This window comes from Natator depressus, chromosome 4 (assembly GCF_965152275.1).
Source record: "Natator depressus isolate rNatDep1 chromosome 4, rNatDep2.hap1, whole genome shotgun sequence".
NCBI classification, from domain to species: Eukaryota; Metazoa; Chordata; order Testudines; family Cheloniidae; genus Natator; species Natator depressus.
In genome coordinates this window covers 140,788,820-140,800,075 of record NC_134237.1, presented here as the reverse complement: position 1 = coordinate 140,800,075, position 11,256 = coordinate 140,788,820, and the positions used below count along the sequence as shown (strand labels likewise).

The 11,256-nt window shown below is 72.9% G+C and overlaps 1 protein-coding gene across 1 annotated transcript; it reads right to left on the bottom strand.

Moving 5' to 3' along the window:
• Window positions 1-2,521: 2,521 nt before the first annotated feature.
• TLX2 (T cell leukemia homeobox 2) lies at window positions 2,522-10,269 on the bottom strand. The gene is made up of 3 exons (XM_074950207.1): window positions 9,858-10,269; window positions 6,048-6,285; window positions 2,522-2,738 (listed from the first exon to the last, which is right to left on the bottom strand). Exons 1-3 carry the CDS (start codon window positions 10,267-10,269, stop codon window positions 2,522-2,524), a joined length of 867 nt encoding a protein of 288 aa, XP_074806308.1.
• Between the last annotated feature and the right edge of the window lie 987 nt (window positions 10,270-11,256).

Here is an 11,256-nt window from a genome sequence, read left to right as displayed (position 1 = left end):
TCAATTTCAGTCTGCTCCTTAATGACTCTGCTCATTCTACCCAGGCAGGACAGAGACACCTCCCCCCCAGCCCCGCCATGTCTCTCAGCCTGCGCAGAGAGCCAACGTAACCCTCTCTCCAACCCCTGCACTGGGGAGCCCTGCAAAGTATAGGGGGAAACTGAGGCACACAGAGGTTTCATAAAATTATTACAAAAAATTCCCACTTTGTCACACACGGGTCCCTGCGGCATGGGCGCGCCTCTGCCCTGGAGTCTCTCAGCTGGCCTGGCCAGGCAGAGCTCCCAGCATGAAACAGGAGGGCTGGAGACCAGAGGCTCAGCCTAGGAGGTGGGGAGGCCACGTGGCCCACCCTGAAGGAAGAGTGGGATCCCTTAGGGGTCTGGCATACAGGGGGCATAGCACATAGACAGTGTGGGACCATGACAGCTCTCAGTGCAGCCTGCCAGTCCTCATGGCCCCAGGGCGACTGGCGGCTGGGCCTATGCCCCACACACAGCAGCCCCAGACAGCAGCAGGTGGTCAGCATGACGGCCGCAGCCTGCCCAAACCGAGCACCAATCACATGGGTAACAGAGTCAGTGCTTCGGGGTGCGGGGAGAGGTGGGAGGGGGCAAGGGGCCGTTCCCATCTAGGATGAGGATGACCAGACGTGGGGGTGGTGGGAGCATAGGCACCTACATAAGACAAAGCCCCGAATATTGGGACTGTCCCTATAAAATCGGGACATCTGGTCACCCCATCTAGGACAGACTTTGTTCTCTGGGCCCTGCCCAGGGGTCAGGAGGAAAAAGGCAAGAGGACACCCCCGTAGTGATCCCAACTTTGCAATGTTTAAAACCAGCCACTTCAGCAGGAGTGCTGCCAGGTCCCCTTTTCCACCGGACTTTCCAGTTGAAGACCAGGCACCTGGCTCCCACCACGCCCAGGGCAAGGGCTGATTGGCCCTGTTGGACGGGGAGGGAGATCAGCACGGGGAGGCCCAGGACAAAGCGGGCCTACCCCACCCCCCGATCAAGCTGGGCACAAGCAAACCGTGTGTAAGTCAGTTCAACCCAGCGTGAAGTCCCATCTAGGAGCAGACAGTGCAGGCCGTCCTGCGGGGCGGGGGCTCTGTCGGCGGGAACAGCGACTCGGACAGAGATTGGGGGGGTGGGAGGGGATCAGGCTGAACATGAGCTCCCCCTGCCCCGCTGCAGCCAGAAGAGCTAACGCGATCCTGGGATGTGTAAACAGGAATCTCCAGCAGCAGCAGAGAGGTGATTTTCCTTCTGTATCTGGCCCTGGGGAGGCCGCTGCTGGGATCCGGTGCCCGAAGGACGTGGCTAGATTGGAGCGGGGTCAGAGGAGAGCCACAGGAATGGTGAAAGGGTGAGAAACCTGCCCTGGAGTGACAGACTCCAGGAGCTCAACGGGAAGGTTCGGGGGTGACTTGATCCCAGCCTGCACATTCTTACGTGGGGAACGGAAATTTGGAAACAAAACCCTCTTCACTCTGGTCAGACAGATCCAAGGCTGGAAGCTGAAGCCAGACTAACTGAGCCTGGAAAGAAGGTGGAATTTGTTAAGAGAGGGAAATAAACACAGGACCCGTTTCCCTGCGGTCGTGGTGGATTCTCCGTCCCTGACCAAGCTGAACTCAAGTGTGGGCGGTTCTCTGAAAGCTCTGCTCTGGCTCACAGTCAGGGAAGTCAGATCCCATGTGGTTCTGCTCCAAGCCCCCGCTGCTCTCCTCATCCTCTGGCACCAGCCACTGCCCGCAGACAGGACCCCGGGCTGGATGGACATGGCGCTGCCCCAGGCTGACCCCGCAGCTCCATGCTCACTCTGTGATGAGCTGGCCCCAGGGCACCATTCACCCTCAAGCTCCCTGTGGGCCCCAGGGCAAGGCCCCCTCCCACTTCTCTCCACGGGGGGCCGTCCCCTCCATCCCTGGGCCTCAGCAGCAGAGCCAGGCGGAGCTGCAAAGGCTGGGAGCCTCCAGTCCTAACAGAAAAGTGGGGGCTGGGCCTCGCTGATACTGGGGCAGCTCTGGGCAGGCCTTGGAGGTGTCGGGGTGGCTGTACCCCTGGCAGTGAGGGGGGAAGGGCCATGTATTGCCCTGGAGAGCCCCAGCCAGGTACAGGGGCCCCAGCTCCCATGGGGAGGGCCCTTGCGGATGGGATCTAGGTCTCCATTAACCACAGACTTTAACCCTTTATTGGCAGTATAGGTCACTAAGTCAGCTGTAGGCAGAGCCTTTGAGTCAGTCAGCCGGGACTGGTCTGCCGGGGGGTGGGGGGTGTGTCTGGGGCTCCTTGCTCCCCCGTGGGTGCTGAGGCAGGACAGACCCCAGCCAGGGCAGGCACACAGCAGGGAGTGCACTGGCATCATGGTCCCTGGGGGCAGCAGCCCATGCCCCAGGGGTCTGCATCTGCTGCAGGCAAGGAGGGTCCGGCCTCAGCCCCAGCCACCCCTGCGGCCTCCGTGGGGATGTGCAGACAGGTCTTTCCCCCCTGCTCCAAGGGGCAGCATGGGGGCCTCACACCACTGATGCCACCCCTGAGACGGACGTGACCTTCTTGTCCTCGGCCCAGGGCTGCAGGTTCTGCAGGGCGCAGAGGGAGGAGTTGTGCATGCAGAGCGGGTCCTGCGGCAGCGGCTGGCTCAGGCTCTTCTGGAAGGCCTCCTGCTGCAGGTGTAACATCAGCCGGTTGGCCTGCTGGCGCTCGGCCTCGCGCTCCTCCGCCGTCTGCCTCCTGCGGGGGTGGGCGGAGCCGCATGAGTGCCTGGAGGGGCTGCCTGCCCCGCGACCCCCGCCCCGCCCACCCCGCCCCGGGCCGGCCCCTCAGCTACACGCCCCTGCCCTGCCCCGCCCCGGGCCGGCCCCTCGGCTGCACGCCCCCGCCCCGCCCCGCCCCGGGCCGGCCCCTCGGCTACACACTCCCACCCCTCCCTGCCCCGCCCCTCAGCTACACACCCCCGCCCCTCCCCGGGCCGGCCCCTCAGCTACACACCCCCGCCCTGCCCCGCCCGCCCCGCCCTGGGCCGGCCCCTCGGCTACACGCCCCCGCCCCGCCCCGGGCCGACCCCTCAGCTACACACCCCCGCCCTGCCCCGGGCCGGCCCCTCAGCTACACACCCCCACCCTGCCCCGGGCCGGCCCCTCAGCTACACGCCCCTGCCCTGCCCCGGGCCAACCCCTCAGCTACACACCCCCGCCCCGCCCGCCCCGCCCCGGGCCGGCCCCTCAGCTACACTCCCCTGCCCTGCCCCGCCCCGCCCCGCCCTGGGCCGGCCCCTCAGCTACACACCCCCACCCTGCCCCGGGCCGGCCCCTCAGCTACACGCCCCTGCCCTGCCCCGCCCTGCCCCGGGCCGGCCCCTCAGCTACACACCCCTGCCCTGCCCCGCCCCGCCCTGGGCCGACCCCTCAGCTACACTCCCCTGCCCTGCCCCGCCCTGCCCCGGGCCGACCCCTCAGCTACACACCCCTGCCCTGCCCCGGGCCGACCCCTCAGCTACACGCCCCTGCCCTGCCCCGGGCCGACCCCTCAGCTACACACCCCCACCCTGCCCCGGGCCGGCCCCTCAGCCACAAGCCCCTGCCCTGCCCCGGGCCGGCCCCTCAGCTACACACCCCTGCCCTGCCCTGCCCCGCCCTGCCCCGGGCCGGCCCCTCAGCCACACACCGCCTCCCCGCCCCGCGCCGACCCCTCATCCACACGCCCCTGCCCTGCCCCGGGCCGGCCCCTCAGCTACACGCACCTGCCCTGCCCCGCCCCGCCCCGCCCCGGGCCGGCGCCTCAGCTACACACCCCTGCCCCTCCCCGGGCCGGCCCCTCAGCCACACGCCCCTGCCCTGCCCCGGGCCGGCCCCTCAGCTACACGCCCCTGCCCTGCCCCGGGCCGGCCCCTCAGCCACACGCCCCTGCCCTCCCCTGCCCCGCCCCGCCCCAGGTCGGCCCCTCAGCCACACGCCCCTCCCCTCCCCGCCCCAGGCCGGCCCCTCAACCACACGCCCCTCCCCGCCCCGCCCCAGGCCGGCCCCTCAGCCACACGCCCCTCCCCGCCCCACCCCGGGCCGGCCCCTCAGCCACACACCCCTGCCCTGCCCTGGGCCGGCCCCTCAGCCACACACCCCTGCCCCGCCCCGGGCCGGCCCCTCAGCTACTCACCCCCGCCCTGCCCCGGGCCGGCCCCTCAGCCACACACCCCCGCCCTGCCCCGGGCCGGCCCCTCAGCCACACACCCCTGCCCCTCCCCGGGCCGGCCCCTCAGCCACACGCCCCTGCCCTGCCCCGGGCCGGCCCCTCAGCTACACGCCCCTGCCCTGCCCCGGGCCGGCCCCTCAGCCACACGCCCCTGCCCTCCCCTGCCCCGCCCCGCCCCAGGTCGGCCCCTCAGCCACACGCCCCTCCCCTCCCCGCCCCAGGCCGGCCCCTCAACCACACGCCCCTGCCCTGCCCTGGGCCGGCCCCTCAGCCACACGCCCCTGCCCCGCCCCGGGCCGGCCCCTCAGCTACTCACCCCCGCCCTGCCCCGGGCCGGCCCCTCAGCCACACACCCCCGCCCTGCCCCGGGCCGGCCCCTCAGCCACACACCCCCGCCCCGCCCCGGGCCGGCCCCTCAGCCACACGCCCCCGCCCTGCCCCGGGCCAGCCCCTCAGCCACACACCCCTGCCCTGCCCTGGGCCGGCCCCTCAGCCACACGCCCCCGCCCTGCCCCGGGCCGGCCCCTCAGCTACACGCCCCCGCCCTGCCCCGGGCCGGCCCCTCAGCCACACACCCCCGCCCTGCCCCGGGCCGGCCCCTCAGCCACACGCCCCCGCCCTGCCCCGGGCCGGCCCCTCAGCTACACGCCCCCGCCCTGCCCCGGGCCGGCCCCTCAGCTACACGCCCCCGCCCTGCCCCGGGCCAGCCCCTCAGCTACACGCCCCTGCCCCGCCCCGGGCCGGCCCCTCAGCTACACGCCCCTGCCCCACCCCGGGCCAGCCCCTCAGCTACACGCCCCTGCCCTGCCCCGCCCCGCCCTGGGCTGACCCCTCAGCTACACGCCCCTGCCCTGCCCCGGGCCGACCCCTCAGCTACACACCCCCGCCCCTCCCTGCCCCGCCCCTCAGCTACACACCCCCGCCCCTCCCCGGGGCAACCCCTCAGCTACACACCCCTGCCCCGCCCCGGGCCGACCCCTCAGCTACACACCCCTGCCCCTCCCCGCCCCGCCCCAGGCCGACCCCTCAGCTACACACCCCCGCCCCTCCCTGCCCCGCCCCTCAGCTACACACCCCCGCCCCTCCCCGGGGCAACCCCTCAGCTACACACCCCCGCCCCTCCCCACCCCTCAGCTGCACACCCCTGCCCCTCCCCGCCCTGTCCCGGGCTGGCCCCTCAGCTACACACCCCCGCCCTGCCCCATGCCAGCTCCTGAACCCCCTGCCCCATCCTGCCCCAGCACAGTGCATGTGTCTAACTCCAGTCTGCCCTGACAAAACAGGAGCCCTGACTCTTGGGGGAGCTCCCAGGAACCCAGCCCCAGCCTCTCCCAGCAGGGGGCGCTGTGGGGGTGGGGCAGAGGGGCTGGCTGTGGGGGGAGCTCCCAGGAATCCAGCTCTGGCCTCTCCCCAGCAGGGGGCGCTGTGGGGGTGGGGCAGAGGGGCTGGCTGTGGGGGGGAGCTCCCAGGAACCCAGCCCCAGCCTCTCCCAGCAGGAGGCGCTGTGGGGGTGGGGCAGAGGGGCTGGCTGTGGGGGGGAGCTCCCAGGAACCCAGCCCCAGCCTCTCCCAGCAGGAGGCGCTGTGGGGGTGGGGCAGAGGGGCTGGCTGTGGGGGGAGCTCCCAGGAATCCAGCCCTGGCCTCTCCCCAGCAGGGGGCGCTGTGGGGGTGGGGCAGAGGGGCTGGCTGTGGGGGGAGCTCCCAGGAATCCAGCCCGGGCCTCTCCCCAGCAGGGGGGCTCCTTTACCCTAGCTGCGAGGGAGGCTGTGCTGGAGGTGTTGGTAGCCCGCACTGGGCCCGGGCTGGCCTGGCTGGGGGTGGCAGGGCCCAGCCCTGAGCTGCAGCCTGGGTTACCTCCATTTGGTGCGGCGGTTCTGGAACCAGGTCTTCACCTGGGCGTCCGTCATCTTGAGGGCCTTGGCCAGGGTGGCCCGCTCAGCCGAGGCCAGGTACTTCTGCCGGTGGAAGCGCTTCTCCAGCTCACAGATCTGCACTCGGCTGAAGGACGTGCGCGGCTTCTTCCTCTTGGGGGGGGTGCGGTTCTGGTAGGGGTGCCCGATGCGCCGCGTCACCGCGAACGGGGACAGGGCAGCTGCAGGCAAAGGGGAGGCAGGAGGTCAGGCCTGGGTACTGCCCTCACCTCTCACTCAGGCCCACGCCCCTGGGCGCGATGGGCGCTGGGGGGCTGGTCTCCTGCTGGGGCACATCAGCTCCTCCGGCTGGCCTAGGAATGGCTGGGGCCCGCTGCCTGCCGGCCCACCCAGCATTCCTGCGGCCAGCACTGCGCAGGGGGCCAGAGGGCAGGCACCGGACATAGCGGGCCGAGCTGCGTCCTTGCTGGGCCCCTGCTGGCGTCTGGGCCGAAGCACCAGGCGGAGCTGCCCGGGAGCCAGGCTCCGGACTCTGATCCCAGGCACTGGGTGTCCCCACCAGCCCATGGCATCACTGCGCCAGCTGCACATGGCAAGGGCGACAGTGCCCCCAGGGCTGGGGGAATGCTGCGGACCCACTGGGCAGCCTGGCACCTCCACCCCCTTGCTACCCACGGCTCAGGGCCACAGCCTGGCAGGTCTGGCTTTGGGAACCGTCCCCCGTCTTCCCCCCCCAGATTCACTGCACAGGAAACAGACTCCACCCAGGCAGGAGCCCCCCGGCGGGGTAGGGACCCCCACATGGCTGGGCACCCCTCGCTGCAGCTCGGCCATCCAGACGCTGGCCGGGGGCTCGGAGGCGGGTCGCAGACGCAGCCGAGAGTGGCCCCAGGCATCGCAGCTACGCTGGGGAGGGGCCAGCTCCATCCCACCCGCCAGCCACGGCCCAGCACGCGCCGGCTCCTCGCCACCTCACCGGTAGGGCTGAAGCCCATCCCTGAGCCGGGGGCACCCTGGGGGCATGGCAGCGCCCAGCTCTCCAGGGGCCCAGCCCTGGCTCCCCCCGGCCCGGCCTGGCCAGGCCGCCTGCCCTCACCTAGGGCTGCCAACTGTGGTTGGCCACATTCCTGGAGGTTCCATCACATGACATCAGCTTTAGTGCCTGGAGACTCCCGGTCAATCCTGGAGGGTTGGCAACCAGACCTCACCACCGCCTCCTGCCCACTCCCAGCCTTGGGGCCGGAGGGGGACACGGACTCCCCGCCCCGAGGGCTAAGAACCGGCTCCAACCCCAGGGAGAAACAGCCCCGCTGCCCTCCGGCCCCGGGGGCAGGGGGACGAGACACCCGCCCCCAGCAGCCAGGTCAGGAGCCCCAACCCTGCTCTTGGAAAAGGCCTTTCCGCCCCTCAAGGGGGGCCGAACACCCTCCCCCAGGCCGGGGGAGCCCCGGGGCCGCCAGCTTCTGCCGCCCGCCAGGGGAGGTCCTTCAGGGACAGGCGCCGGGATGGCCCGCTGGAGCGATCAACACCCCGGGCAGGAACCGGCTGCTCTGGGTCCCGCTAAGGGCCAGAGGCTCCCGGGGGTGCGCTGAGAGCAGATGGACAGACTGACCTTCCCGTGGCTGGGCACAGAACCCAGGCGTCCGGGGTGGTGCTCACAGCACCTGCCCTCGCAATCCCCAGCAGGCACCATCGCCCCTGCACGTCACCAGACCCATCAGCTGCGGGAGGGGGGGTCCTGGGGCGCATGGCTGGGTGGGCAGGGGGAGCCCCGGCGGGGCGCGGGCAGGGGGAGCCGCGGCGGGGCGCACGGCGCGCAGGGGGAAGCCCTGGTGTTGAGGCCTGGAGGGACCCCCCCAGCTCTCCCCAGTGCCGGCGCAGGGCTGGCGTGGAAAATGAGGGGGGCGGGACAGGATCCCCGGCAGCCAAAGAGCGCTGGACCGGGTGGGGGTCCCTGGGGTGTGCGGGGCGGGACCCGGCCCTATCCTGCTGGCGGACGCTGCCGACCCTTCCCAACCCCTTCTCCGCCCCCTCCACCCCGGGCTGGGCCCCGTGACCTTCGGGGGGTCTGGGGGGTGCTCACAGCCAAGGGACTCGGCCCCCAGTTCCGCCGCCGCGGGATCCTCCGTAGCTGGCGGCCCGGCCCGCTGAGGGACAAGGGTGCCGGTCAGCGCCGCACAGACCCGCCGGGCCGCTCGCCGTCGGGGGCAGGGGCTGGCAGAAGGGCGGGGGTGTCAGACGGGCCCCCAACGGAGCCGCTCGCCCCCCGGCTGTGTCTGCTGCTGGGGACGGGCCCGATCCCGGGCTTCGGGGCCGGGGGAGCCCGGTGTCCCCAAGCGCTGGCCCCAGCCTCCGGTCTCGGCAGGTCACAGCCGCCCGGCTGCGCCGCCGCACCCAGCCCAGGAGCCTTTCCAGAGGCCTCGGCGCGCCCCGGGCGCGGATCATGGCCTAGCCCAGGCCCGCGCTGGGCTTCTCACTTCAAGGAGGTGGCCTCTCCCTCGGCCCTGGGCGGCCCCCGCGGCCCGATCGCACCGGCAGGACTGACACTCCCCGTGGCAACAGCGCGGAGCCCTGGGGGTCCGGGCCCCAGGGAGCGCCCGGGCCGGGCCCCGCGAGGCAGCTGGGCTGGGGGCAGCGGCAGGGAAGGTGGCTGCGAAGGCTGCCTCAAGACCCCCCGCCCCTTCCCGCCGCCTGGGGCACTGGGCTGGGATCGGGGCTCCGGGCTGCGCCCTGCTCCTCTGGCCCCCTGCCCAGCCAGCCCGGCCTGGGGCCGCGGGACCCGGCTGCCCGTCCCCAGGGAGCGGGCGGCGGAAGGACCGGGCGGGTCCGGAAAGAGCGATGTGTGCCGGAGCCGGTCCCGAGTCGCCTGCGTGTCCGGGGACGTTTCTCCTCAGACCCGATCCGGGGTTGCCCCTTCAAACCCCATTCCATGCCCACGCCGGGCGCTGCGCGGGGAGCAGCTGCTGGGACACCGGGCCCGGGGGCTGCCGCCAGCAGAGTTCGAACCCGCCGCGCCTGGCACAGCTCCAGCCGGAGTCGGCGGGACCCGGGTCTCACCTGCCCGAGCGCAGCCGGGGCCCCCGGGCGCCGTCCCGCTGTCACTGGGCGCGGACCGGGCTGGACTCGGCGGGGCGTTCAGGGCGCTCACCAGGCTCGTGGGTAGATCCCAGCGCGTCCCCCCGGGGCCCGGCTCCGGTTCCAGCGGAAATCCTGCTTCCGCGGGCCTGGATCTCCCCTCCAGCGCCCGCCGCCGGGAGCCGTGTCAGGGCCAGGGCCCCGCTGAGCGGGGGATGTCCGGGTGCCCACGGCCAAGGACTGGGGGAACTTTCCCGAGCTGTGGGGCAGGGGACGCTCTCCTTGTCCTGGTTCTCTGGGGGCCCCGCAGCGGTGTCCGGGAACAGGCGCTGACTCTGCCCCGGGGCCGAGACACCGAACTGGCCAGGCCTGTGCTGGGCCGGAATCTCCCCGGGGCGAGCAGCCGGCGCTGGCGCCGCCGCCCCGCCCCGCCTTGGGTTCATGCTGCGGGGCGCGAAGCCGCTGGCCAGTCCTGTTACCGGTCCCGGAGAGGCCGCTCCCGGCACCAGGCCGGCCAGCTCAGTCCCGCAGGAGTCCCGATCGCGCCAGGGATGTCAGCGAGGAGCGCTCGGCACCTGCCGGGATCGGGCCCAGTCTCCCGGCCGTCCGGGCCCCTTGGCTGAGCGCTCCCGAGAGAGGGGCTGGGGATCTGGCGCTCCCCGCCGGGCAGGGGGCTCTGCCAGCCGGGCCAGGGAGCTGGCGGGGGGCGGGGGCTCACCTGAAAGCCGGTCTTTGGCGAGCCGCCTGCTGCTCTCCATCCAGGGGAAGGTGAGGCTGGGGAGGCCGGGGACCCCCGGCTGCGGGGGAGCGGCGGGCGCCCCGGGCGCGGGGGGCAGAGGTCTGTGCGCCGGCACCCGGATCACCCCTCCCGCGGGGCCCCCCGGCGCGGCCCGCGGGGCCACGTTCATGCTCCGGCTGAGGCTGTAGGAGCCCAGCGAGCAGGCGGGGTTGTAGGCGCCGCTGCAGCCACTCCCGTAGAGCGCGTAGTCCAGCTCCCCCGCCGGGCGGGCCGGCCCCAAGCAGCTGCCCTGCTCCGGGCTGCTCAGGATCTGGTCGATGCCGAAGCTGATGGGCTCGTGGTGCGGGTGGGTCTGGCCCGGGCCCTCCTGCTCCAGCCCCGAGGGCTCCATGGGGAGGGACGCGCTCCGCACCCCGGCTCCCCGCGCGCTCTCCCGCCCCGCTTGCTCCTCAGTGCCTGCCCGCCCCCGCCGGGGCGCCCCCGCTGCAGGCCCCCCGCTGGAGCCGGCCCCATGCGCAGGGCCCCGGGCCCCCTGGGCGCACGTCACTGGGGCGCGGGGCTCCGCGCGCGGCCGCACGTACCCGGAGAGCGCCTGGGCCCCCGGGGCAGCGCGCGCTCTTCTGGCCCCTTCCATCTGCAGGGGCCAAAAGCCCGTGCGCCTGCCCGCTGATTGGCAGCCTCCGGCAGTGATTGACAGGCCTCACCCAAAGAGGGCGTGGCCAAGGGAGTGGAGGGGAACCGCCCCTTTTATTTCTGTGCAAAACGAATGCGGGGCGCATCCCTCCCCCCAGGACCCCGCGAGCGGCTCTGTAGCCCGCCCCGCGGCCAGGCGCAGGGCCGGGAGGGCTCAGCCTCGAGGGCACGGGCCAAATCGCCGCCGGAGCCGCCCTGGCAAGAAGGGGGCCGGGCCGGGCCGGGGCCGGTACTGCCCCAAGGGCCCGGCGCAGCTTGCCCGCGAGCTGGGCTGGGTTCTGCGCTGAACCCGGGGGCCGCCGCGCGGTGCCGGCTTCCCCCGCGGGCCTTTGGGCAGAGCCCAGATGTTCCGCGCTTTTAAACAAGGCCGGATTCGTTTCCATTTACCCCGATCAGAGCCGCGAGCCGGCAGCGCCCCCAGCGCGGGGTCACCGGAGCAGGGCCAGCGCCGGGCCGGACCCGGGGCAGAGAGACGTCGTAAGGAGCGAGCAGGGGCTGGAGCGCCGGGCCGGGGCCCGGGCACTGGACGGCGCCTCCGCTCAGGGCCCCGGGGCAAAGCGGCCGGGCCCAGCGCGCTCCCCACCTAAGATCCATCCCAGCGCACGCGGCGGGGCTTAGCCGGGGAACTCCCCGCCCGGCTCGGCGGGACCCGCGGCGGCCGCCCCTTCCCGCTGCGCTCGGGCAG